This window comes from Chlorocebus sabaeus, chromosome 20, assembly GCF_047675955.1.
Source record: "Chlorocebus sabaeus isolate Y175 chromosome 20, mChlSab1.0.hap1, whole genome shotgun sequence".
Taxonomy (NCBI): Eukaryota; Metazoa; Chordata; class Mammalia; order Primates; family Cercopithecidae; genus Chlorocebus; species Chlorocebus sabaeus.
The window spans coordinates 92,783,054-92,806,373 of NC_132923.1; the positions used below are offsets into that span (position 1 = coordinate 92,783,054).

At 44.8% G+C, this 23,320-nt stretch overlaps 2 protein-coding genes across 2 annotated transcripts; one reads left to right on the forward strand and one right to left on the reverse strand.

Moving 5' to 3' along the window:
• The first annotated feature begins 1,921 nt into the window (after positions 1-1,921).
• On the forward strand, positions 1,922-4,841 carry KLF18 (KLF transcription factor 18). The gene is made up of 2 exons (XM_073008127.1): positions 1,922-4,004; positions 4,651-4,841. The coding sequence occupies exons 1-2, from the start codon at positions 2,021-2,023 to the stop codon at positions 4,839-4,841; spliced, it is 2,175 nt and encodes a 724-aa protein (XP_072864228.1). The 5' UTR covers positions 1,922-2,020.
• Positions 4,842-12,280: 7,439 nt separating this feature from the next.
• KLF17 (KLF transcription factor 17) lies at positions 12,281-23,319 on the reverse strand. The gene is made up of 3 exons (XM_007979020.3): positions 23,239-23,319; positions 12,870-13,713; positions 12,281-12,568 (listed from the first exon to the last, which is right to left on the reverse strand). Exons 1-3 carry the CDS (start codon positions 23,317-23,319, stop codon positions 12,330-12,332), a joined length of 1,164 nt encoding a protein of 387 aa, XP_007977211.3. The 3' UTR covers positions 12,281-12,329.
• Position 23,320: the final 1 nt, after the last annotated feature.

Consider the following 23,320-nt stretch of genomic DNA (forward strand, 5'->3'; position numbering starts at 1 on the left):
GCAACTTGGAGAGAATCCAACTCTGAAAATAAAAATAAAAATAATTCCTAGGTTTTGAGAGCTCCTCTTGGTAGGGTGTCACCATAGGAAGTGGCATCAGCCTAGACCTCCAAGTGAAAGTGGCTTCTGCTTCCACTATGGCTTTAATTATCTCCCTTCTTTTAAGGGTACCTCCTAGTTCTTGGGAAATTCCACTTATTTCCAACCATAAATAGATATATAATATATATATATTCTTTGCGGTTTTTAAATTTTTTTAAGTATGTATAATACTTATAGAAAATTTTTTCTTTAAGTATATATAATATATATTTATATATAATATTAAACATTGTATATTATATATTATATTTATGTTTTTATATATAATATTTTTATATATTATAATTTATATGTATTATATATAAATATTATAAATATATAAAAATATATATAATTATAAAATAAAATAAATAATAAATAAAATAAAAAATATAAAAAACATATATATAAATAAATATAAATATTTATATAATATATATACATTATATATATGTACATATTTAAAGCCGTCTATCATTTTTATGATTTGGTATAGAAGGGAAGGACTTCAGGGTCTCCTCAGTCCACCATATTTAATGGCAGTCCTGTCACACATTTTGAATACAGCCTGGGAGAATTATGGTATTTCTCTATTCTGAGAGTCAGGACAAGGCAGGAGGGACCAGGCTTTGATGGCAGAGATAGGAAAGGAGAACGTATTAGATAAGATAACTTGGCTAGGTAGGGCAGACTGAGCAATGGATTGGATAGGAACATGGCAAAACTGAGTGGACTGATCTGGCCAGAGTAGGACAAAAGCAGGGAAGAGGCACAGGGAATGAAAAAGATGTGAGGCTACCCAGATAGTGGCTTTGGGGAGCTCGTTATAAATTTGACACTTTTCTTGCAGATCATATGGGGCAGAGAAAACAATAAATACATACATAGTTACATACACATCATACCAGAGACATAGGAAGCCTAGAAGCATATGGATGGCCACTTTGAACAGAAATATATGCACAGTTACGCCTCTGTCTCTAAAGAAACTGCTCCTTGGAATGTGTCTTAGTCTGTTCTGTCCAGGAGCTGGTAGATTTGGTGTCTGGTAAGGGCATGCTTTCTGATTTATAGATGGCACCTTTTAGCTGGGTCCTCACTTGGCAGAAGTAAAGAACTCAGCCCCTTAGAAGAACACTCATCTCATTCTTGAAGGCTCTGTCTCCATGACCTAATCATCTCCCAAAGGCCCTACCTTCTAATACAATCACATTGGAAATTCAGTTTTAACATACAAAATTTGGAGAAACACATTCAGTCCATAGTAGAATGGTTCCTAGAAGCTGGTGGTTTCCAGGATGGTTCTCAGGAGGCCAGAATCAGTGGGTGCCCCCAGGGAGATCTCTGGGAGAAATGTCCCCATTTATCTAGGGGACTGTAAGGACCCAGAGCCAGATAGGTCCAGTACAAGTTAAGAGTCTTCCACCTGGGCCAAGCCAATTCACCTCCCTGGACTTCTATTTTCTTTAAAATGAGATTAATTATGACCCTTATTTTCTGGGGTCATGGTGGAAATGAAATGAGATAATTTGAAAGTTTAATCAGCTGAATCTCCGGTAAGATGTCTGGAGAGGAGACTTTGGAAAAGTCTCTGGGGTCAGATCTCTTCAGAGGATAATGGGACATTCACAGCATCCATCTAGATTCTTGCCTCCATTGGTAGATAGGAGTGGCTTAGTAAAAGTTTGCATTTGAGAAATATTTTCACTTTTGAAATGTTACTCTGTGTGTGGAGGGTACACTGGATGAAGTTAACTCCAGAGTCAGTTGAGAGGCAACTACAGGCTTCTAGGCAAGAGATAATGGTGGGCTCAACAGGGATGGAGAAGGAGGGCACGTGGGGATTGGAATTTGAGCTGGGATGAACCCCTGACCTATTAACTTTTTTGCAGGATCCCATAACTAAAGATTCAGTTAGTCATCAGGCAACAGCAAAGAGATGGATTCCAGTCTCCTCCAGGCAATTGAGGAAATTGAGAATTTTTTCCAGCATCTCTCTGAGCGACATACAAAACAGGCAGAAACCCCAGATGCACCAGAACCACAGAACTGTATGCCTCTGACTGCCCATGTTGAGGAGAGCCAACATGAGTCAACCCGGAGCAAGACAATGCCTCCCTTGGGGCCCACAATGATGACTTCTGCATGCACTAACATCCCTGGGACAGTTCTCACCCAGGACTTAACAATGCACCCTCTTAAAGCCCTTGATATGGCCCTTGAAGACCTAAATAAGACTTATTCCATGGGCCAGAAAGTGGCTTCCTTTGATCAGATAAAACACACAGCAGGCTCCCAGATGACAGATGTTACTGACACCCCAAAGTCATCACCCACTGATTGCCAGAAGACAGCCATCACTGCAAGCAACATGACAATGTCCAGTGAAAGTAACCAGTTGAACACTCCAAGTAGTGACCAGACCCTCAATGAGAGTCAGATACCAACCCTGCATGGAGATCAGATGAAGACCCTCAGTGATAACCAGACTCTCTGTGGGGACCAGGTGACCTTCAGTAGTGACCAGACCCTCTACGGGGAGCAGATGACGACCTCCACTAGTAACCAGACCCTCTACGGGGGGCAGATGACGACCTCCACTGGTAACCAGACCTTCTGTGGAGAGCAGATGACGACCTCCACTGGTAACCAGACCCTCTGTGGAGAGCAGATGACGACCTCCACTGGTAACCAGGCCCTTTACGGGGGACAGATGATGACCTCCACTAGTAACCAGACCCTCTATGGGGAGCAGATGACGACCTCCACTGGTAACCAGACCCTCTATGGGGAGCAGATGACGACCTCCACTAGTAACCAGACCCTCTACGGGGAGCAGATGACGACCTCCACTAGTAACCAGACCCTCTACAGGGAGCAGATGATGACCTCCACTAGTAACCAGACCCTCTACGGGGAGCAGATGACGACCTCCACTAGTAACCAGACCCTCTGTGGAGAGCAGATGACGACCTCCACTGGTAACCAGACCCTCTGTGGAGAGCAGATAACGACCTCCACTGGTAACCAGACCCTCTGTGGAGAGCAGATGACGACCTCCACTGGTAACCAGGCCCTTTACGGGGGACAGATGATGACCTCCACTAGTAACCAGACCCTCTATGGAGAGCAGATGACGACCTCCACTGGTAACCAGACCCTCTATGGGGAGCAGGTGACGACCTCCACTAGTAACCAGACCCTCTATGGGGAGCAGATGACGACCTCCACTGGTAACCAGACCCTCTATGGGGAGCAGATAACGACCTCCACTGGTAACCAGACCCTCTGTGGAGAGCAGATGACGACCTCCACTGGTAACCAGGCCCTTTACGGGGGACAGATGATGACCTCCACTGGTAACCAGACCCTCTATGGGGAGCAGGTGACGACTTCCACTAGTAACCAGACCCTCTGTGGGGAGCAGATGATGACCTCCACTGGTAACCAGACTCTCTGTGGGGAGCAGATGACGACCTCCACTAGTAACCAGACCCTCTGTGGGGAGCAGGTGACGACCTCCACTGGTAATCAGACCCTCTATGGGGGGCAGAATATGACCTCCATTGATAACCAGGCTCTCTGTGGAGGCCAGATGGCAACATATAGTGGCAACCCGACCCTCTATGGGGACCAGATGCTGACTCTTCAGGTGGGCAATATGACAATGCTCACTAATGACCACAGCCTTTATGGGGGATATATGATATCCCATCAGTTCTCATCATTGCCACACCCAGGATTCCCATGCTTTTCAAGTTCCCATTTGATTCAAGGACAAGTTCTAGAAAAGCAGAAGACACAGAGCTGCCAGTTCTGGAAGAATCCTGAGGTTTCGAGGCCCTACATCTGCACTTACGAGAACTGCAAGAATTCTTATAAAAAGGCTTGCCACCTCCGAACCCATATGCGCAAGCACACTGGTGAGTGAGGGCCTGGGAACGGGGTGAGGGGCAAATCTGTATTTGTGCCTTTACAAAGCCTTGGGAGCATTTGAGATTGCTGCCACTTCCTTTAAGCCAAGAATTCAAGAAGATTCTATAATAGAAAAGGTTGGCACCTTCAGAAGCGGGGATAAAGCAGTCCTAGGGACAGGCTCTAGTCTTGGACCAGAGCCAGGCTGGCTATAGCCTTTAGTGATATTGACTGCTGGTTTGATGGGAAGAAGTGAAGGGATTTCTTTGGCCTCTTGCAGGTAGATGTTCTTGACACTATTTCTACTGGGATCGTCACTTCATAGTGACAGTGCCCCCAGGCCCCACTTCCCTCATCCTCCTTATTCCCCCCACTAACTTGCCTGCCAATAACTGTCTGTCTCTCCTCCTGTTTTTTTTTTTCTTCTTCCTTTCCTTTTGTTCCCTTCTTCACAGTTTTCCTCTTGTCTTTCCAGCTTTTGTGGCCCTCATTCCCCTCCTTCACTCACCTCCCCGACCTCCATCTCCTTTGGCTCTCCCTCTCCCACTCTAACTTGCTCAAAAACTTTTTCTTGTTCACTTTCAATGTCCCTGCCCTACCTCACCCTGATATATGACGGGTCTCTCTCTCTCTCTCTCTCTCTGTCTGGTCCAGGGGAGAAGCCCTACATATGCAATGTAGAGGGATGTACGTGGAAATTCACCCGCTCAGATGAGCTCAACAGACACAAGAAAAGGCACACTGGGGAACGGCCCTACCTGTGTTCAATATGCAACAAGAATTTTGCAAGATCTGATCACCTAAAGCAGCATGCAAAGGTCCACAACGTTCACCCAGGATTATGAACCCTTCAGCCCATGAGGAAATGTGTACAGCTAAAAGATTCTCCCTACTGAGTTTGTTTCCCTTGAACAAGCTCCCCTATTTCCCTATGCCAGTAGCTAGTAGGTGCTTAATATTCATAAGTTTTCTAAAACATACAGAGAAAATAGGTATCTGGGTTTTCATATAAAAACTGGATGACTTTCAACTTGAAACTGGAAGCACTCTTCATTCATTGCCCTCTCTCAGGGTAACTGCTTTTATCAGCATGCTGTGAATCCCTCTAGATCTTACTCTGCATTTACCTGTATGTGTACTTGTAAAAATGTATCTGTGTAGATGATTGAGATTGATATGTATATAACTCAGAGGGTAAAGAATATGGAACATTTTTCTTTTTTGTCTGTAGCTGAGTCTATGTTTCTTTGGAGTTTCATTCTTGTGTTGAAAAGGAGGGAATGCTCAGTCACGTCCAGTGTAAAGTGGTCTCAGGTTAAATGGACTTTGCTTAGATGAGTACTTAGCCTATTTAGAAGTTCAACCTGGGTCAGATGTGGCTCACGCCTGTAATCCCAGTACTTTGAGAGGCCAAGATGGGCAGATTGCTTGAGCCTGGGGAGTTCTAGACTAGCCTGGGCAATATGGTGAAACTCTGCCTCTACAAAAAAAAAAAAAATATATATATATATATACAAAAATTAGCTGGGTGTGGTGGTGTGCACCTATAGTCCCAGCTACTTGGGAGGCTGAGATGGGAGGATCACGAGCTCAGTAGTTGGAGTTGCAGTGAGCTGTATTCACACCACTGCACCACTGTACTCTAGCGTGGGTGACATAGTGAGACCTTGTCTCAAAAAAAAAGAAAAAAAAGATATTGTGTAATATTATATATGAAATATATTGAATAAGATATTTAAGTTATAAGTAGAAAAAAATGAGCACCTGTAAGAGCTCATCACCCAGTGTCATGCAATCAGTGTCATGCAATCAGGTGTTGAGATGGCCAGTCGGAACAATGAGCCAGACGGAAAGGAATGATCAAGCCTTATTTACTGACTGCTACAGAACAGATAGGAGAGACAGCCTTAGCCAAGACCCCAAATAAGGAGGCCTCTGCACGGAAGCACCATCGTCCTTCAACGACCCACATAAACCCAGGGTATAAAACTCTGGGCTGGCTGCTTTCTGGGGCCCTTCAGCTGTGGTACAAGTGGGGCACATGCAGTTAAGACTCCATCCCCCCGGGCAGCTTTCCTGAACCTTCGGGGACTAACTCCCAATGAATCCTAGATTGTTGTCCTTTGCTGCCTGTTAGTAATAAACCTATTTTATTTAACTTGTTGTGTGTATGGGTGTCATTGGATCTCACTGGGCTCAGACAAGCTGATAACCAGTGCACAGTGAATCTGCCTTACGGTGGGGATGCCAAGTCCTTGACTATGGCTCCTTTCAGAAAACTGCAATGCCCTGGTTGTGTGCCAAGTCTGGTGAGCTCCCCTACCCATCCTTCTATATTCTAGAATTGATGACTACCCTGATTTTTGTATATATAAATCCCTTTGATACGTTTATCAAAAATGCATGTATTCAAAGATAATTTGTAGGTTTTTTTATTTTGAGCTTCATAAATATTATACTGAGCTATATATAGTCTTCTGAAACTCCCTTGTTTTCAACACATATCTTTAAGATTTCATCCATGTTATTACTAAGGTCAATATAAAGAATCCATAACAACCCCAAACAAAACTTCTCTACATTGTTAACACACCAGGGTGGGGGCGGGGGGGTGAGGGACCAGAGAAATCTGAGAATGCACTAGAGTCTTACATGAAGCACAATTATAAAAAGAAAAGATCATACAGCTGTTCCTCAATATCCAGATCTAATCTGCTAAATCATGAATTTTTAAAGTTTTTATTTCATTAACCTTAATATGAAAAATAGTAACATATTTCCAACCCATTCAAAAACACCAAACATTTCTTCAAATTTCACTACAACCCTTATATAACAATCCACCAAGGATTTCACATTATATAAAACCCCCAGGTGTGGTGGCTCACACCTGTAGTCCCAGCACTTTGGGAGGCAGAGGAGGGCAAATCACCTGAGGTCAGGAGTTCAAGACCAGCCTGACCAACGTGGAGAAACACAGTCTCTACTACAAATACAAAATTAACTGGGTGTGGTGGCACACACCTGTAATCCCAGCTACTCGGGAGGCTGAGGCACAAGAATCACTTGAACCGGGGGGTGGAGGTCATGGTGAGCCGAGATCGAGCCATTGTACTCCAGCCTGGGCAACAGAGCAAGACTCAGTCTCAAAAAAAAAAAAAAAAAAGAAAAGAAAAGAGAACTGAAAGAAATAAACAGGGCATCAGTGACTTGAGGGACAATATCAAGTGCTCCATCATACAGGCAGACTGTACGTCAGAAATAGAAGGTGTAGGAGAACCCCAAAATTTGACAAAACAATGCCCAAAATTTTTCCAAATTTTATGGACTACCAAACATTTAGATTCAAAAAGTTCAATGAATCCTAAACAGAATAAAGGTAAGTTCAAAACCATATAAAACCAATCACTATATTTAAGAACAGATACATTATGTGGTGAAAACAATAAATAGCTAAGGCGAGATTAATCAAAATTCAGTATAGTGGTTACCTCTGCAAAGAAGGATGGGGAGTTCAAAGTTTTTAAATGTACTAGATTATTTTTCCTTCTTTTTCTTATTTTATTTTTTATAGAGACAAGGTCTTGCTGGTCTCAAACTCCTGGCCTCAAGTTATCTTCTGCCTTGGCATCCCAAAGTGCTGGGATTACAGGCCTGATCTTAGGGGTAACTAAATATTTTTATTATTTTTTTTCCTTTTTTTTTTTTTTTTTTTTTGACCTTCCTAACATGAGTGCATTTTATTATTAAATTGGAGATATACAAAATATTTCTTGCAGGTTATGGTAGATATCACAATCAATGGAAAACAAATGAAGTTCATCCATTCTTCTTCTGTGTTACTTATAACACAAGCCAGGAACCTGGAAGTCACCCTTGACCTCGCCCTCATCTACCAAATCCAGTTAACTATCACTTTCCTACTTCTCCCTACCTCCACTCTCACACCCTGGCCAAAGCCACCTTGACTCTCACCTGAAATACTGCTATGTCCCTTCAGCCCTTACAGCCTCGCTCTAATCTTATCTCCACATTGCAGCCAAAGAAAACACTTTCAACCTTATCTCTCCATCTTGAATCTATCTCACCATCCCCTTTGCTATCAGAAGCAAGAGTGACAAGTAAATTTCCCAAGATACCTCATAGCCAGGAAATGGCAGAGGCAGGATTCAAAATCTACTAAAGAGTTCACAGATCTTTTTGTTTTGTTTTGTTTGTTTTGAGATAGAATCTTGCTCAGTCACCCAGGCTGGAGTGCAATGGCAAGATCTCAGCTCACTGCAACCTCCGTCTCCCGAGTTCAAGTGATTCTCCCATCAGCCTCCCGAGTAGCTAGGATTACAGGCACCCACCATATGCCAGGCTAATTTTTGTATTTCATAGAGACGGGGTCTCACCATTTTGGCCAGGCTGGTCTCGAAACTCTAACCTCAAGTGATCCGCCTGCCTCGACCTCCAAAAGTGCTGGGATTACAGGCGTGAGCCACCGTGCCGGGCCCACTTTGTGCACTTCTAGTAACACCCCTCCTCCACTAGATTGTGATCTCCACAAGAGCAGGAGCCTGTTTTGCCCACCATTGTAGTGCACATCACACACCCTTGATCACTCTGGTCCTCTCCACATCCATTTCTTGGTGAAAATGCTAGATCACCAAGCAGACCTCTCATCCTACATTCCAATATCAAGCAATCTGGTTTGCTGACCCTACCCACGAGGCTGTGTGTGAGCCAGGTGGGCTGGGGAACAGAGACCAGCCCTGGCCCAGTGAACCCGAGATGGCCTGCTCCATGGAAGGGATCTGGTGCCCTGGTAGAAAGAAACTTTGAGTACCCAAGACTTCAATCCCTGGGGCTAGGGAATGGGTCATAAATGAGCCCCTTCTGCCCCTGTTCTTTTAATCATGTCCACTCCCCTCACGTGGGAGCTTGGATGAAGGGCACCTAGATGTCCATCCCAGGTATACTGGGGCCACTAGTAACATGGACAAAGGCAGCAAAGCAGGACAGGGTCAGGGCAGGGGTGGGAGGGCAGGCGCAGGCACAGCCAAGGTTGTGGGGCTTCCCCAGAGGCCCAGATAGGCTTGAACCTGCAGAGGACCAGCTTCTCTTCTTGGCAACACTGGGTACATTCATAAATGTTGTCTGTGATCTTTCTGCTCTGCAGAGGCAGGGTGCCTTCATGCACCTCTGAATCCTTACTGTCCATGCCATAGTTTCCAGAAGATAGACATGTCCAACGGTATATGTCCAAGAAATGGGAGGTGCAACTAGCACCCATGAGTCCTTCGGGTCTCATGGAGGCATCTCCTTGAGAAGTCTTTCTCTGACACATCCTTTAGTTAACTTCATGCTCCTCACCATGGGTCTTCACAGCCTTGGTGCGCTCAGTATTGTAGGCTCAAGAAACATTTGCTGAATGAATGCAGAACTTGAAGACTGCCTCTCCTCTGAGCAGTTGCCACGTCCAGTGTTCTCTGCCTGGAATCCTCTTCCTTCTTCATTCACCTGTTCAGTTTATTTCAAAATTTGAGGGATTACTAGGTGTTACACTCTTACCGGGCCCAGGGATTACCTGGTGATGTATTTAGCAGTCTGGGCACTGCTTCATGACAAGCCTTTCTGACCCCTCCAGTTAAGGGCTCCTCCCCATGGCCACTGTACAGAGGTGGACCTCTGAGTCCCCAGATTAAGACAGTCCCTTGAGCACAGAAACCAGCTCTGATTCATCTGTGCTTGGCACCAGCCTGGGCTCAGGAAACACCCATAGAAGGCACTATCTTCTTAGGGAAGAGACTACCTCTGGGGCAGACAGATCCTGGTTGGGATTCTAGCTCTGCACTTGATAGCTTGGCCAAGTTCCTTTCTCTCTATCAGTTTGCTAGAGTAAAACAGCCTGCCAAGTCTAGATATGAGGTTCTAAACAACCTGGCTGGTTTGCCAGGATAGTCATTATCCCCTTAACCCCAAGGGACAGCAGGGAAAGATAGGCCACTTAATATCTGGTGCTTGGTAATCCAGGGACCTAAGGAAGGTGGGAGGAGCAGAAGTTACAGTGGGATTCATCCTTATCTGCCCCAGTCTTAGGCCCTCCTTTCCCTCCTAGCCCTCAGTCACCTAGAAAATAGAGCCTGAAAACAAGAACTCAGTACTGGTGTTTTACTTGGAGAGGTGCAAACCCAAGGCATTGGAAGTGAGAAAATGGAAGAAAGGCAGGAAAGAAAGGGAAGTAACCCAAGGTGATGTATTTAGCAGTCTGGGCACTGCTTCATGACAAGCCTTGCGGAGGCCGCAGTAGTTGTGTCCACCAGCTACTTGGGAGGTCTCCCCATTGATGGTACTGTTTTGGAGAATTGGTGCCAGGCAGCAATTCATGAAAGGGAGGGAAAAGGGGAGAATTGATCTGCCCAAGTCTCAACTATCTCTCATTTTCCACTAGTTAAAAAAAAAATTTTATTTTTTAGATGGAGTCTTGCTCTGTCGCTCAGGCTGGAGTGCAATGGTGCAATCTCAGCTCACCACAACCTCTACCTCCTAGGTTCAAGCCATTCTCCTGCCTCAGCCTCCCGAGTAACTGGGACTACAAGCACATGCCACCATGCCCAGCTAATTTTGTATTTTTAGTAGAGACAGGGTTTTGCCATATTGGCCAGGCTAGTCTCGAACTCCTGACCTTATGATCCACCTGCCTTGGCCTCCCAAAGCATTGGGATTACAAGCATGAGCCACCGCACCCGGCCTCAAATTTTATCCCATGAATACTAACTCCCAGTCAGACACCGTGGCTTATGCCTGTAATCCCAGCATTTTGGGAGGCTGAGGTGGGTGGGCCGTTTGAGGTCAGGAGTTTGAGATTAGCCTGGCCAACATGGTGAAATCCTGTCTCTACAAAAAATACAAAAATTAGCCGGGCGTGGTGGCGTGTGTTTGTAATCCCAGCTATCCAGGCTCTTCTGCTTCAGGAGAATCATTTGAACCTAGGAGGCAGAGGTTGCAGTGAGCTGAGATTGCACCACTGCACTCCAGCCATGGTGACAGAGCAAGACTCTGTCTCAAATAAATAAATAAATTTCCCTATACTTCTAAGTTTGCTAGCAGCAACTTGGGATGCCAGATCCCATGCCCTATGCTAGGGCATTCCATCCAAGTCTGTGAAATGGTGGGAAGAAACAGAAACTCTGGGTATGTGGCCAGTGAGTGCCAGGGAGAATCTGATGCCATATGTGCCATGTCCAATACAGTCCAAAACTAGTTTTTTCATTTTCTGGAAGAAGGAACAAGGCATAGCGATCCAAGAACTTTCCCAAGGTCACAAGGATATTAAGTGGCAAATTCAGGATTTAAAAATAGTCTGGTGGCCGGGCGCGGTGGCTCAAGCCTGTAATCCCAGCACTTTGGGAGGCCGAGATGGGCGGATCACGAGGTCAGGAGATCGAGACCATCCTGGCTAACACAGTGAAACCCTGTCTCTACTAAAAAATACAAAAAACTAGCCGGGCAAGGTGGCGGGTGCCTGTGGTCCCAGCTACTCGGGAGGCTGAGGCAGGAGAATGGCGTGAACCCGGGAGGCGGAGCTTGCAGTGAGCTGAGATCCGGCCACTGCACTCCAGCCTGGGCAACAGAGCGAAACTCCGTCTCAAAAAAAAAAAAAAAAAAAAAAAAAAATAGTCTGGCTCTGGAAACTGGATTTTATGTAGCAAGTGAAGGAGTCATTAAAGGGTTTTAAGCTGGAGAGTGACAAGAAATCAAGAGCTTTTAAATGAAGCTCCCAATCTCTACTGTACTCCACATTCCCATCTGACTAAACTCCAGCAGAAGCAGGTGGCCCCAGAGAGGTTAACAGCATCCAAGACAAGGTTTGAGGAGTCTCTAACTGGCTGCAGAACTTCGTGTGGGCTTCAACACTGACCCATAATCTTCCTGTCTTCATCTAATCCTACACCTACTGAAGAGAAGATCTAGCCAGAGGCAGGTAAGATCTGTGTAGAAAAGCCAGAATGAGGCTGGGTGTGGTAGCTCATGCCTGTAATCCCATTGTTTTGGGAGGCCGAGGTGGGCAGATTACGAGGTCAGGAGATTGAGACCATCCTGGCTAACACGGTGAAACCCTGTCTTTCCTAAAAATACAAAAAATTACCCAGGCATGGTGGCACATGCCTGTAGTCCCAGCTATTCGGGAAGCTGAGACAGGAAAATCACTTGAACCTGGGAGGTGAAGGGTACAGTGAACCAGATCGCGCCACTGCACTCCAGCCTGGGAGACAGAGTGAGACTCCATCTCAAAAAAAAAAAAGAAAAAAAAAAGGAAAAAGCCAGAATGAGGAGAGGAGACTGACCTAAGGACCAGCAGCAGGAGGACCGTCCTGCTCTCTATTGTTGGTCTGTGGGTCTGAGGGTCCTGGCCGATGAGTTTTCTTGTGTTGCTTGAGATGGTCAGACCTCATGAACTCCCGGTTGCACTGATCACATTTATATGGTCGATATCTGGTGTGAACCCGTGTATGTCGTCTCAGCTCATCAGAACGGAAGAAAGACCATGAACAACTTTCCCAGTTGCAAGAATAGGGCCTCTCACCTGGGAATGACAAGGGAGAGATGGAATTTAGAATAGAGTAGGAAGGAAGGGGTCCGACTCTGTGAGGCAGAGCAGTCCAGGTTGAGGATTCAAAAGGGAAGGCCCAGGGAACCAGGAAGCGGTAACATAATCAGGAGTGCCCACCCCAGTCCTCCTGTATGGCAATTCGGGGAGCCAGTCTAGCTTAGTTCCAGGCTTGGAAGAGGAAAGGCTCATCCCAAACAATTACCCACCAGTGTCCCAGGACAAATCGAAAGCCCAGAGACTCCCCCATCTCCACCCCACCTGACACCTCCTTCACCTGTGTGCTTGCGCTGGTGGCTCACCAGGTGGGAGCGTTTGGTATAAGCTTTTCCGCAGTTCTCGTAGTTGCAGCAGTAAGGCCTTGCCTCCGAGGAGCCCCCTCTACCAGTCCTTTCCCGAGGCCTGGAGTTCTTCTCTGCTGTCTGTGGAGCAGGTCTGGGCTGCTCTGGTAGAAATGGGTCTTCTTGAGAGTCCGGCTGAGTCACAAGAGAGTCCTGAGACCCTAAAGCCAGCAATGACTGGGGCTCAGCTGGAGGCATCCCAAGGTCATGGGCATCTTGTGGGGGCAACATCTGAGCCATGGATGGGAGCACTGCCTGGGCCTCAGTGGAAGGCATGGTCGGGCCTAACAATGTTTCTTCAGAAGGCACTGTCGAGAGGCCAGGGTAAGGCATTGGAGGGTTCCCAGCGTGGGACATCATTGGGATTCCAGTGGAAGCCGAGACTGGCAGCCCATTGGGGGGCATCCTTAGATTCCCGCTGAAGGGCCTGGCCACCCTTGGAATATTGGGCTGTCCTATGGGCATTAGTTGGGGCCCACTGAAAATCATCATCTCTTGCTGAGGGGGAGACACTCTCTGACAGTAAATCATCTGGGAAGGAGTGAGAGTCGCTTGGGGGCAGTAGCTCACACCACGCTCAGGCAGTGGCATACTGAACTGTGGCCCTCCTTCATCCATATTCTGCCCCGGTGCCTCAACAGACACCAAGGGGGACCTCAGCATCTCTGTACTGTGAGGAAAGTGCTGAATGTTTGGTAGGCCTTGGTTCCAAGAGGTGTGCACTCCAGAGCTTCCAGAAGATGAAGACATGTTCAAGATGGGCGCTGAGTTCTCGTTATCCTTGGGGAGAAAGAGTCAGGTGATTTTTGCTCAAATTCCAGTTCCACATGTCCCTCCTCTTTATTCCCAGACCCCATCATAATCCAGCCCTCTGTTTCCATCTCTTGCTTGAAATATCCTGCCTCCAGACCATTTTCCAGCTTGGGCTTTCTCACATGCGGTCTGGCTGATACAAGCCCCATAGAAGCCTAGCCGTAACTCATGCCACTTTCTCTCGGACGTTTTTGGTTTTTATTTCACACAAAGCAACAAAGAGAACAAATAAAACAGTCCATAACCTACACCGTCAGCAAAACTCTGAGAAAATGTTCAGACTCCAATTTATTTTTTTCTTTTTGTTTGAGACAGAGTTTCATTCTTGTTGCCCAGACTGGAGTGCGATGGCGCGATCTCGGCTCACCACAACCTCTGTCTCCTGGGTTCAAGTGATTCTCCTGCCTCAGCCTCCTGAGTAGCTGGGATTACAGGCATGCACCACCACGCCCAATTAATTTTGTATTTTTAGTAGAGACGGGGTTTCTCCATGTTGGCCAGGCTGATCTCGAACTCCTGATCTCAGGTGATCTGCCTGCCTCAGCCTCCCAAAGTGCTGGGATTACAGGCGTGAGCCACCGTGCCTGGCCCAAATTCCAAATTATACATAAGTGTGAAAGTGAAAAAACATCCTAAACCAGCAGAACGGGTGCAGAAAGCCACAAAGATAGAAGGAATTGAGGCTGCAGATGGGTCTTGGCTTTAGCAAAACTTAGACATCATCTGCAAATATTTGCCTATGGAAGAGCATCTGCCCTGAGTGGGAACTGCCTGGGCAGGTCTGAGATCAAGCATTGGTGGAGATATGGGGAAAAGGCAGATATGAAAAAAACACTTCTTAAAAAAAGGGATGGGGGTTGTCTGGAAGTCAGGGGCAGTATCCCTCGATGACTGACTTGCATGAAGGGTAGGAAAGAGATTGGTGGTAGAAGGTCTTAAAATAGGATAGCCGGGCGCGGCGGCTCACGCCTGTAATCTCAGCACTTTGAGAGGCCAAGGCGGGCGGATCACGAGGTCAGGAGATCGAGACCCTCCTGGCCAACATGGGGAAACCCCGTCTCTACTAAAAATACAAAAAATTAGCTGGACTTGGTGGCAGACGCCTATAGTCCCAGCTGCTCGGGAGGCTGAGGCAGGAGAATGGCGTGAATCCGGGAGGTGGAGCTTGCAATGAGCCGAGATGGCGCCACTGCACTCCAGCCTGGGTGACAGAGCGAGACTCCGTCTCAAAAAAAAAAAAAAAAAAAAAAAAAAAAAATAGGATAGGAGCCAAGAACCATGTTTTTAAAAACTGTCAGTAGGCCAGGCACAGCAGCTCACAACTGTGTAATCCCAGCACTTTGGGAGGCCAAGGCAGGTGGATTGCTTGAGCTCAGAAATTTCAAAAACAAAAACAAAACCAGCTAGGTATGGTGGTGTGTGCCTGTAGTCCCAGCTACTTGGGAGGCTGAGGCAGGAGAATCACTTGAGTACAGGAGGCAGAGGTTGCAGTGAGCTGAGATTGTGCCACTGTACTCCAGCCTGTGCTGACAGAGTGAGACCCTGTCTCAACAAGACAAGCAACAAACAACAACAACAAAATCCATTACTGTAGCAATAGAAGAAGGAGCTGTTGAGTTAAGAAACAAATAAAGCTACCCCATCATCTCCTATTCACTCTTCAATTGGGATGGTCCAGAAAAGAACAATCCATTCAAATATGACAACCAAAAGAGAAGTTTAAAATAGGGTATCCATACGAGATACTAAACCATCAAGAAAGAAATTGAAGATTGCAATAAAAAAAAAATCACCAGAAATTATTACTGCAAATCAAGGGAAAATGTAACAACATTCAAATACAAGAAAGAGAAGAGAAGAGAAGAGAAGAAGAAGAGAAAGGAGGGGAGGGGAGGGGAGGGGAGGGAAGGGGAAAGGAGAGGAGAGGAGAGAAGAGAAGAGATCCACTCGCCGCCGAGGCGGGCAGATTACTTGAGGTCAGGAGTTCAAAGAAGGAAGGAAGGAAAGAAGGAAGGGAGGGAGGAAAGAAGGCAAAACTTGAAGCAATTACAACTTTTGCAGCAATTATAGGAACATCACAGGTCAGAAATAGGGAAATTCAAAACAAAACATCCAGACAGCAGGATAGGAGTTATATTAGAGAGTAGGAAATGGGGAAAGATAAGAAAGGGACACTGGACGGGCTTCTATTTCTTGACCTGACTGACAGTTTCACAGGTTTTACTTTGTAACAGTTCATTACTTTGTAGAAGCTGTACTTACATTCACTTTTCTGTTTGAGTGTTATTTTTAGCAATATGGTTTAAAATAAGTTAGTATTGCTGGGCACAGTGGCTCATGCCTATGATCCTAGATCCTTGGGAGGCCCAGGTGGAAGGATCGCTTGAGTCTAGGAGTTCAAGACAAGCCTGAGCAACATAGGGAATCTTCATCTCTACAAAGAACAAAAAACTAGCCAGGCATGGTAGCATGTGCCTGTGGTCCCAGCCACTCAGGAAACTGAAGTGGAAAGGATCACTTGAGCCTGGGAAGTCGAAGCTGCAGCGAGCTGTGATCGCGTCACTGCAGTCCGGCCTAGGTGACAGAGTGAGGCCCCATCTCAAAAATAATAATAATAATAATGCTAAATTTAAATAGGCAATATTCTATACAAATTCACAGTGTAAAAATATATATTTATTTTTTAGCTCTGTCCAGTAAAATAGCCCATCGAAGCAACTGTGACTCTAGTAACAATGCATGCCTCTAGAACCTAGACTTGTCTCTAATTCTATTTCTTGCTAGAAGTTAGACCAAGAATTTCCTGACTCCAAGACTGGGAAAAGGAAGGCTTAAGGGAGGCTGGTACATTTTGTGCCTGAAAATAAGAGAGCTTTCAAAGATTAGGATTGGGTCAAAAGGAGACAGGAAGTGACATCAGGAAGATGGCAGGGTAGGAAGCACCAGGAACATGTATCCCCAGCAAGGTAACTATCGCACTGGCAGCATTTGCCTGTTATGTTTTTTGGAACGGTGCAGGGTTTTAAGGCTTGTACCTTCCAAGGGAAGGCCTTGAAAGTAAATTGCAGTTAATTTTGGTCAACCTAAATTCTTAGGTAGGTATTAACTACCCATACACACCCCATGTTCCTGGAGCAACTTGCACGAGCCAGAATGGGCAATAAAAACCTTGTCCTCCAACTACTGGGGATCTATGTCCTGATTGTTATTTGCTGTTTCTGATTATGAGGTGCAGACAGAGGTAGGCAGCCATTGTGGCAACTCAACCCCTAATGTTACAACCCCCTGCCCTTCCCACTGAAGAGACTTCCAGATATGAATACAAACATCCAAGAAGCTCAACAAAATTCAAGTAGGATAAACTCACAGACCTATACCAAGAAATACTATAATAAAACGGTTGAGGCCAGGCGCGGTGGCTCACGCCTGTAATTCCAACACTTTCGGAGACCGAGGCAGGTGGATCACTTGAGGTCAGAAGTTCAAGGCCAGCCTAGCCAACATGGCGAAACCCCATCTCAACTAAAAATACAAAAATTAGCCAGGTGTGGTGACAGGTGCCTGTAATCCCAGCTACTTGGGAGGCTGAGGCAGGAGAATCGCTTGAACCCAGGAGGCGGAGATTATAGTGAGCCGAGATCGTGCTACTGCATTCCAGAGAGCGAGACCCTGTCTCAAAAATAAAAAATAAAAATAAAACTGTTGAAAACCCAAGACAAAGAGAGAATCTTGAAAATAGCAAGAGAAGTGACTCATCGCTTATAGGGGATCCCACAAATTACCTGTAGTTCTTTAATCAAAAACCTTGGACACTAAGACCATGGGTTGATATATTCAAAGAACTAAAGGAAAAAAAATAACTATCAACCATCCTATATATGGCAAAACTGTCTTTTCCAAAATGAGGAAGAAATTAGACATTCCAAGATAGGCAAAAGCTGAGAGACCATTAGCACTAGACATGTCCTGCAAGAAACGCTAATTGCAGTCCTTCAGGTTGAAATGAAACAACGCTAGACAGTAGCTTGAAGCCATGTGAAGAAATCTGTCATAAGAAAAATTTCTGATATGGGTAATATATGGACAATGATAAAAGTGAGTATTATTTTAACTTTGATATATAACTCCACTTTTTGTTTTCTACATGATTTAAAAGAATGCATAAAATTTATAATTTTATTTTTTGACATATGATGCATAAAAATGTAGTTTTGTGAGATCAGTAACTGAAAAGAGGTGGGAATGGAGCTATACAGAAGCAGTTTTTATGTGCTATTAAAGTTAATCTGGTATAAATTCAAATTAAAATGTTTTAAGTAGGATGTCGAATGTATTCCCCATGGCAACCACAAAGAAAATAGCTAAAGAATATATGCAAAAGGGGCCAGGCACAGCAGCTCACGCCTGTAATCCCAGCACTTTGGGAGACCAAGGTGGGTGGATCACTTGAGATCAGGAGTTCGAGACCAGCCTGGCCAACATGGTAAAACCCCATCTCTACTAAAAATATAAAAATTAGCCGAGCATGGTGGCATATGCCTGTAGTCCCAGCTACTTGGGAAGCTGAGGCAGGAGAATCACTTGAATCTGGGAGGTGGAGGTTGCAGTCAGCTGAGATCCAGCCACTGCACTCCAGCCTGGGCAACAGAGCAAGACTCTGTCTCAAAAATAAATAAGTAAATAAATAAATAAATAAACAAATAATATATATATATACACACACACACACACAAAAGGAAATTGTGTTATAAGGAAATGTAAGTTTCACTATAAAAAAATCAATTAAACAAAAAGACAATGCTGTAAATGAGGAAAAAAATGGCAGAATTAAATCCTTCCTTGCAAGTAAAATACTTTGGAAAGTAAATGGATAATAATTTCCAAAAGACAGATATTGGCAGAATGGATTAAAAATGGATAGTAGATTACAAATTAAGTCTCAATAGATTTTAAAAGAAAGACATTTTTCTCTTGCCGCTTTTAGAAAAAAAGCAAAAAAAAAAAAAAGGTATCATAAGGTATCATACAAAGAATATTCTCTGACCCACAACCAGATAAACTAGAAAATTTACAAATCTCTGGAAATTAAACAGCACTCTCTGAAACAATCAATGGGTCAAATAGAAAAATCATAATGAACATTAGAAAATACTTAGAGACCAATAAAAATGAAAACATAGCTACCAAATCTTATGGGATACAGCAAAAGCAATGGGAAGGGGAAAATCTACTGGTTTAAATGCTTACAATAAAAAAGATCTCAAACCAACAACCTAACTTTATACATTAAGGAACTAGAAAAATACACTAAACCCCAAACCAGCAGAAGGAAGGAATGAGACAAATCAATGAAACTAAGTTCTTAGGAAAGATTAACAACATTGCCAAACATTTAGCTAGATCAACTAAGGAAAAAGAAAAAGCTCAAATGATTAAATATGAGAAATGAAATTGGAGACATTATAATACAGTACTGTGAAAAATTGCACACCAACAAATTGGATAACCTGGATAAAATGGACAAATTCCTAGAAACACGAAACCTATCAAGACTATCACAGGTTGAGCATTTTGAGACTACGAAGCAGGTGGATCGCTTGAGGCCCAGAGTTCAAGACCAGCCCGGGCAACATGGTGAGACCCCCATCTCTACAAAAAAAAATTAAAAATTGCCAGGTGTGGTGGTAAGTGTCTGTAGTGCCAGCTACTCCAGAGGCTGAGATGTGAGTGGTGCAATCAATCACAGCTCATTTTGAGCTGGAATACAGTGTATGATCATGGCTCACTGCAACCTCAAGTGACAAAAGCTGAGCTCTTATCCTAACTTTGAACATTACTAATCAAAGTGATTAAATTAAGCATTTATTCTGCCTCTAAAAGAAAAAAAATTTCAAAATTACCAAATGATTGCAGTTAAATATTAATTCCTACTTTACAGAAGAATATAAACTAATAAATGTAGAATGAATGGTGGAATTACAAAATTTATTTTTCTGCCAGGTCCAGTGACTCACGCCTGTAATCCCAGCACTTTGGGAGGCCGAGGGGGGTGGATCACTTGAGGTCAGGAGTTCAAGACCAGCCTGGCCAATATGGCAAAACCCTGTCTCTACTAAAAATACAAAAAATTAGCCGGGCGTGGTGGTGCATGCCTGTAATCCCAGCTACTCGGGAGGCTGAGGCACGAGAATCGCTTGAATCTGGGAGGCAGAAGTTGCAGTGAGCCAAGATCGTGCCACTGCACTCCAGCCTGGGGGAGAGAGTGAGACTGTCTCAAAAAAGAAAAAAAGAAAAAAAAAAAAAGAAAAGAAAAGAAAAAGAAAAAAAAAGGAAAAGAAAATGTATTTTGCCACCCCTAAGGAAATTTAATTGAGGAAAAATTTAAATGTGGTGTTAAAACCAGTAGGTGAATGGCTGGTAGGGAACTGGACATTGGATACACACAAAGCAGAATCACACAGATTACTTTCTGACCGCAAGGTAAATGTCAATAGAGAGCTCAATGAGGCTTTTCACTACCTTAATACGAGTATCACCAAATGGTAGCCAGGTGTGTCTCCTGATGTTATGCAGGATAAAACCTGCATGAGGCATGAGGCAGTCTTGCCAAAAATCTTGAATCCAGTTAAGCTGTAAGTTCTAATCATAACTTAAAGGTAATACAAGTGATAGAAGATAAAGCTAAATGCTGTCATGAGGAAGCAATCTGATACATCTGAAAGGAACATTCTATAAGACAAAAGTCAGCATCATGAAAAACTGAATCCCAATCATAAAAAAATAAAACTACTCTAATATCAGAGACTCAAGGGACATAATCACCAGATACAGTGTATGGTCTTAAATTCTGGTTTGGACATAACAGCTACGAAGTACATTTTAGGAATAGCTAGGGGCATTTGAATAAGGCTTGCATCTAAGATGATTTAAAGGAATTACCAGCTGGGGGTGGCGGCTCACGCCTGTAATCCCAGCACTTTGGGAGGCTGAGGCGGGTAGATCACTTGAGGGCAGAAGATTGAGACCAGCCTGACATAGCAAAACCTCTCTACTGAAAATACAAAAAAATTAGCTGGGTGGAGTGGCACAAGCCTGTAATCCCAGCACTTTGGGAGGCTGAGGCGGGTAGATCACTTGAGGGCAGAAGATTGAGACCAGCCTGACATAGCAAAACCTCTCTACTGAAAATACAAAAAAATTAGCTGGGTGGAGTGGCACACGCCTGTAATCCCAGCTACTTGGGGGGAGGCTGAGGCACGAGAATTGCTTGAACCTGGGAAGCGGAGGTTGCAGTGAGCCGAGATGGCACCACTGCATCCCAGCCTGGACAACAGTGCCAAGACCCTGTCTCAAAAAAAAGTGTGTGTGTATATATATATATATAGATAGATATATACACACATACATATATATATATACAATTTTGATACATTTGATTATGTGGTTTTGGCTATAGAGGAAAATGTTCTTTTTTAAAAAAACTCCAGAAGAGTTGGGAAGATCTTGTTTTATTTTTAATTTAAATAATTTTGAGACAGGATCTCACTATGTTGCCCAGGCTGGAGTGCAGTGGCTATTCACAAGCGTGATTGCGGTGCACCACAGCCTAAAACTCCTGAGCTCAAATGATCCTTCTGCTTCAGCCTCCTGGGCCACTGGGACTACAGGTGTGAGCCACCGTGCCTGGCCTTATCAGTTTTATTTACCACTATATGCTCAGCAACTAGCATAAGACAAACATATAATAGGAACTAGGTAAATGACTATTGGGTGGGCACCTCTGGGGTGCTCAGCCTGTCTTCCCTAACTCTTAGCAATGGCCCTCTCATTTTCCCAGTCCTTCATGGCAAATTAAGTTGTCTAAACATGCCTTCACCACTACTTTGCCTTATGATTCTCCCAAATTTGCTCTGGCCTCCATCTCTGCACAGAGCCAGCTTGCATAAAGGTCACCACTGACAACTTCCATCCCACTATGACCAAGCAGCACTTTCCAGACTCCTGGCTTGACCTCTCAGGAGTTTATACGACCACTGGCCACACCCTTCTTATAATGCTTCCCTTGGCCTTTCACATGCATGGACACACTTTCCGACCTTTTCTCCTTCCTTTCTCTCAGACCCCCTCCTTCACAGTCTCTTTTGCAGATTTCTCTTCCTCTACTCTCTCTGGGCAAGCTTCCCCATGCCAGTGGATCTGTTTCTGTTTACAGTCCAACTATTCCTAAATCTATAGCTCTGGCGAAGATGGCTCCTGAATTTTCCAGCTACCTATTGTTTGGGTCCTTTTGGATGGCCCACGGGTTCTTCCAATGGACTATGTCCAAAATTCACTATCATCTTTGCCCACTTCCCCCAAACAACGGATTAACCTAGTCCTTCTCACACTTCTTTCTCGCTCAGAAAATATCACTACTGTCACTCAATTGTGCAAGCAAGAAATCTGTTACTCTAGATGTCCCCCTCACCACTTGGGAGCAATGATTGTGGTCCCTGCCTCCAAAACATCTCCACAATCTCTAATACATCTAGCTTCTCCATCTCCACTCTCACTTCTCTAGGTAGGACGCCATTTGAATTCTCACCTGGATTATCACAAAAGCTTTCTAACTATTGCCTTGAATCCAGCCCACATCCACCAGGACACTCCTTTGAAAATGCAAATCTAATTGAGACAGATTATGTTTAAACTCATCAATGGCTTCCCACTGCTCTTGGAATAAACAAGCCCTGAATGATCTCAATGTGTCCCTGGGGCCACCCTCCCATCACTGTCCAGGCCCTGGTCTTTCAGTTCCTCCTAAGAGGAAGCATACAGCCTGTGGTCTCAGACCTGGGAACCCTTTACCTGACCGGTTCTTAGTCCCAGAACAGAGTCTCAGCTGTCTCCTAAGCCTCCCAAATCGGGTCAAACACCTCTGGTATCTGCTCCCATGCGCCCCCAACTTCTTCTTCATGTAACACTGTACAATTCCAATCATTCAGCTAACGATTTATTAATAAAATTTTATATATATCTGTTTCATGGTAAATTCATCATTGTATTTGCACCGTCTGGCAAAAGCCTACCACTTAGTAGGGCTCCAATTAACATTTTTTTTTTTTCCTGTCATTTCCTGCTCACTTCCTAACTTGGTCTTTGCTGTCCTGCCTACTCAAGTCCCTGGCCAGAAAATTGCCTGGAACCCTCTTACCCCCATGCACCTAACACAAGCTCTACTGCTGGGCGAGCATTATTGGAATAAACGACGTATGATTTACACCCTCAATCTCACAACCCTCCCTTTCCAGTCCCTCCCCAATCTCGCATCCCTCCCTTTGCAGCCCCCCCCCCCCCAATCTCCCATTCCTTCCTTTGCAACCCCTCCCCTCGGATTTCCACCCCTCGGGTTTCTGCTTCCCTCTGCCTCCCCTCTCCTACACAGCCTCCCCTCCCCGCCGACCCCTAGCCTGAGCCCGCCCCCGGCCTGCCAGGAGCTGACACCTGACTCACCTGGGCAGCCTGGTGCGCCACCTGCCATCGGCTCAGCTCCCCAGCCTCCTGTTCCATCTCAGCCTGCGATCGGTTGTACATG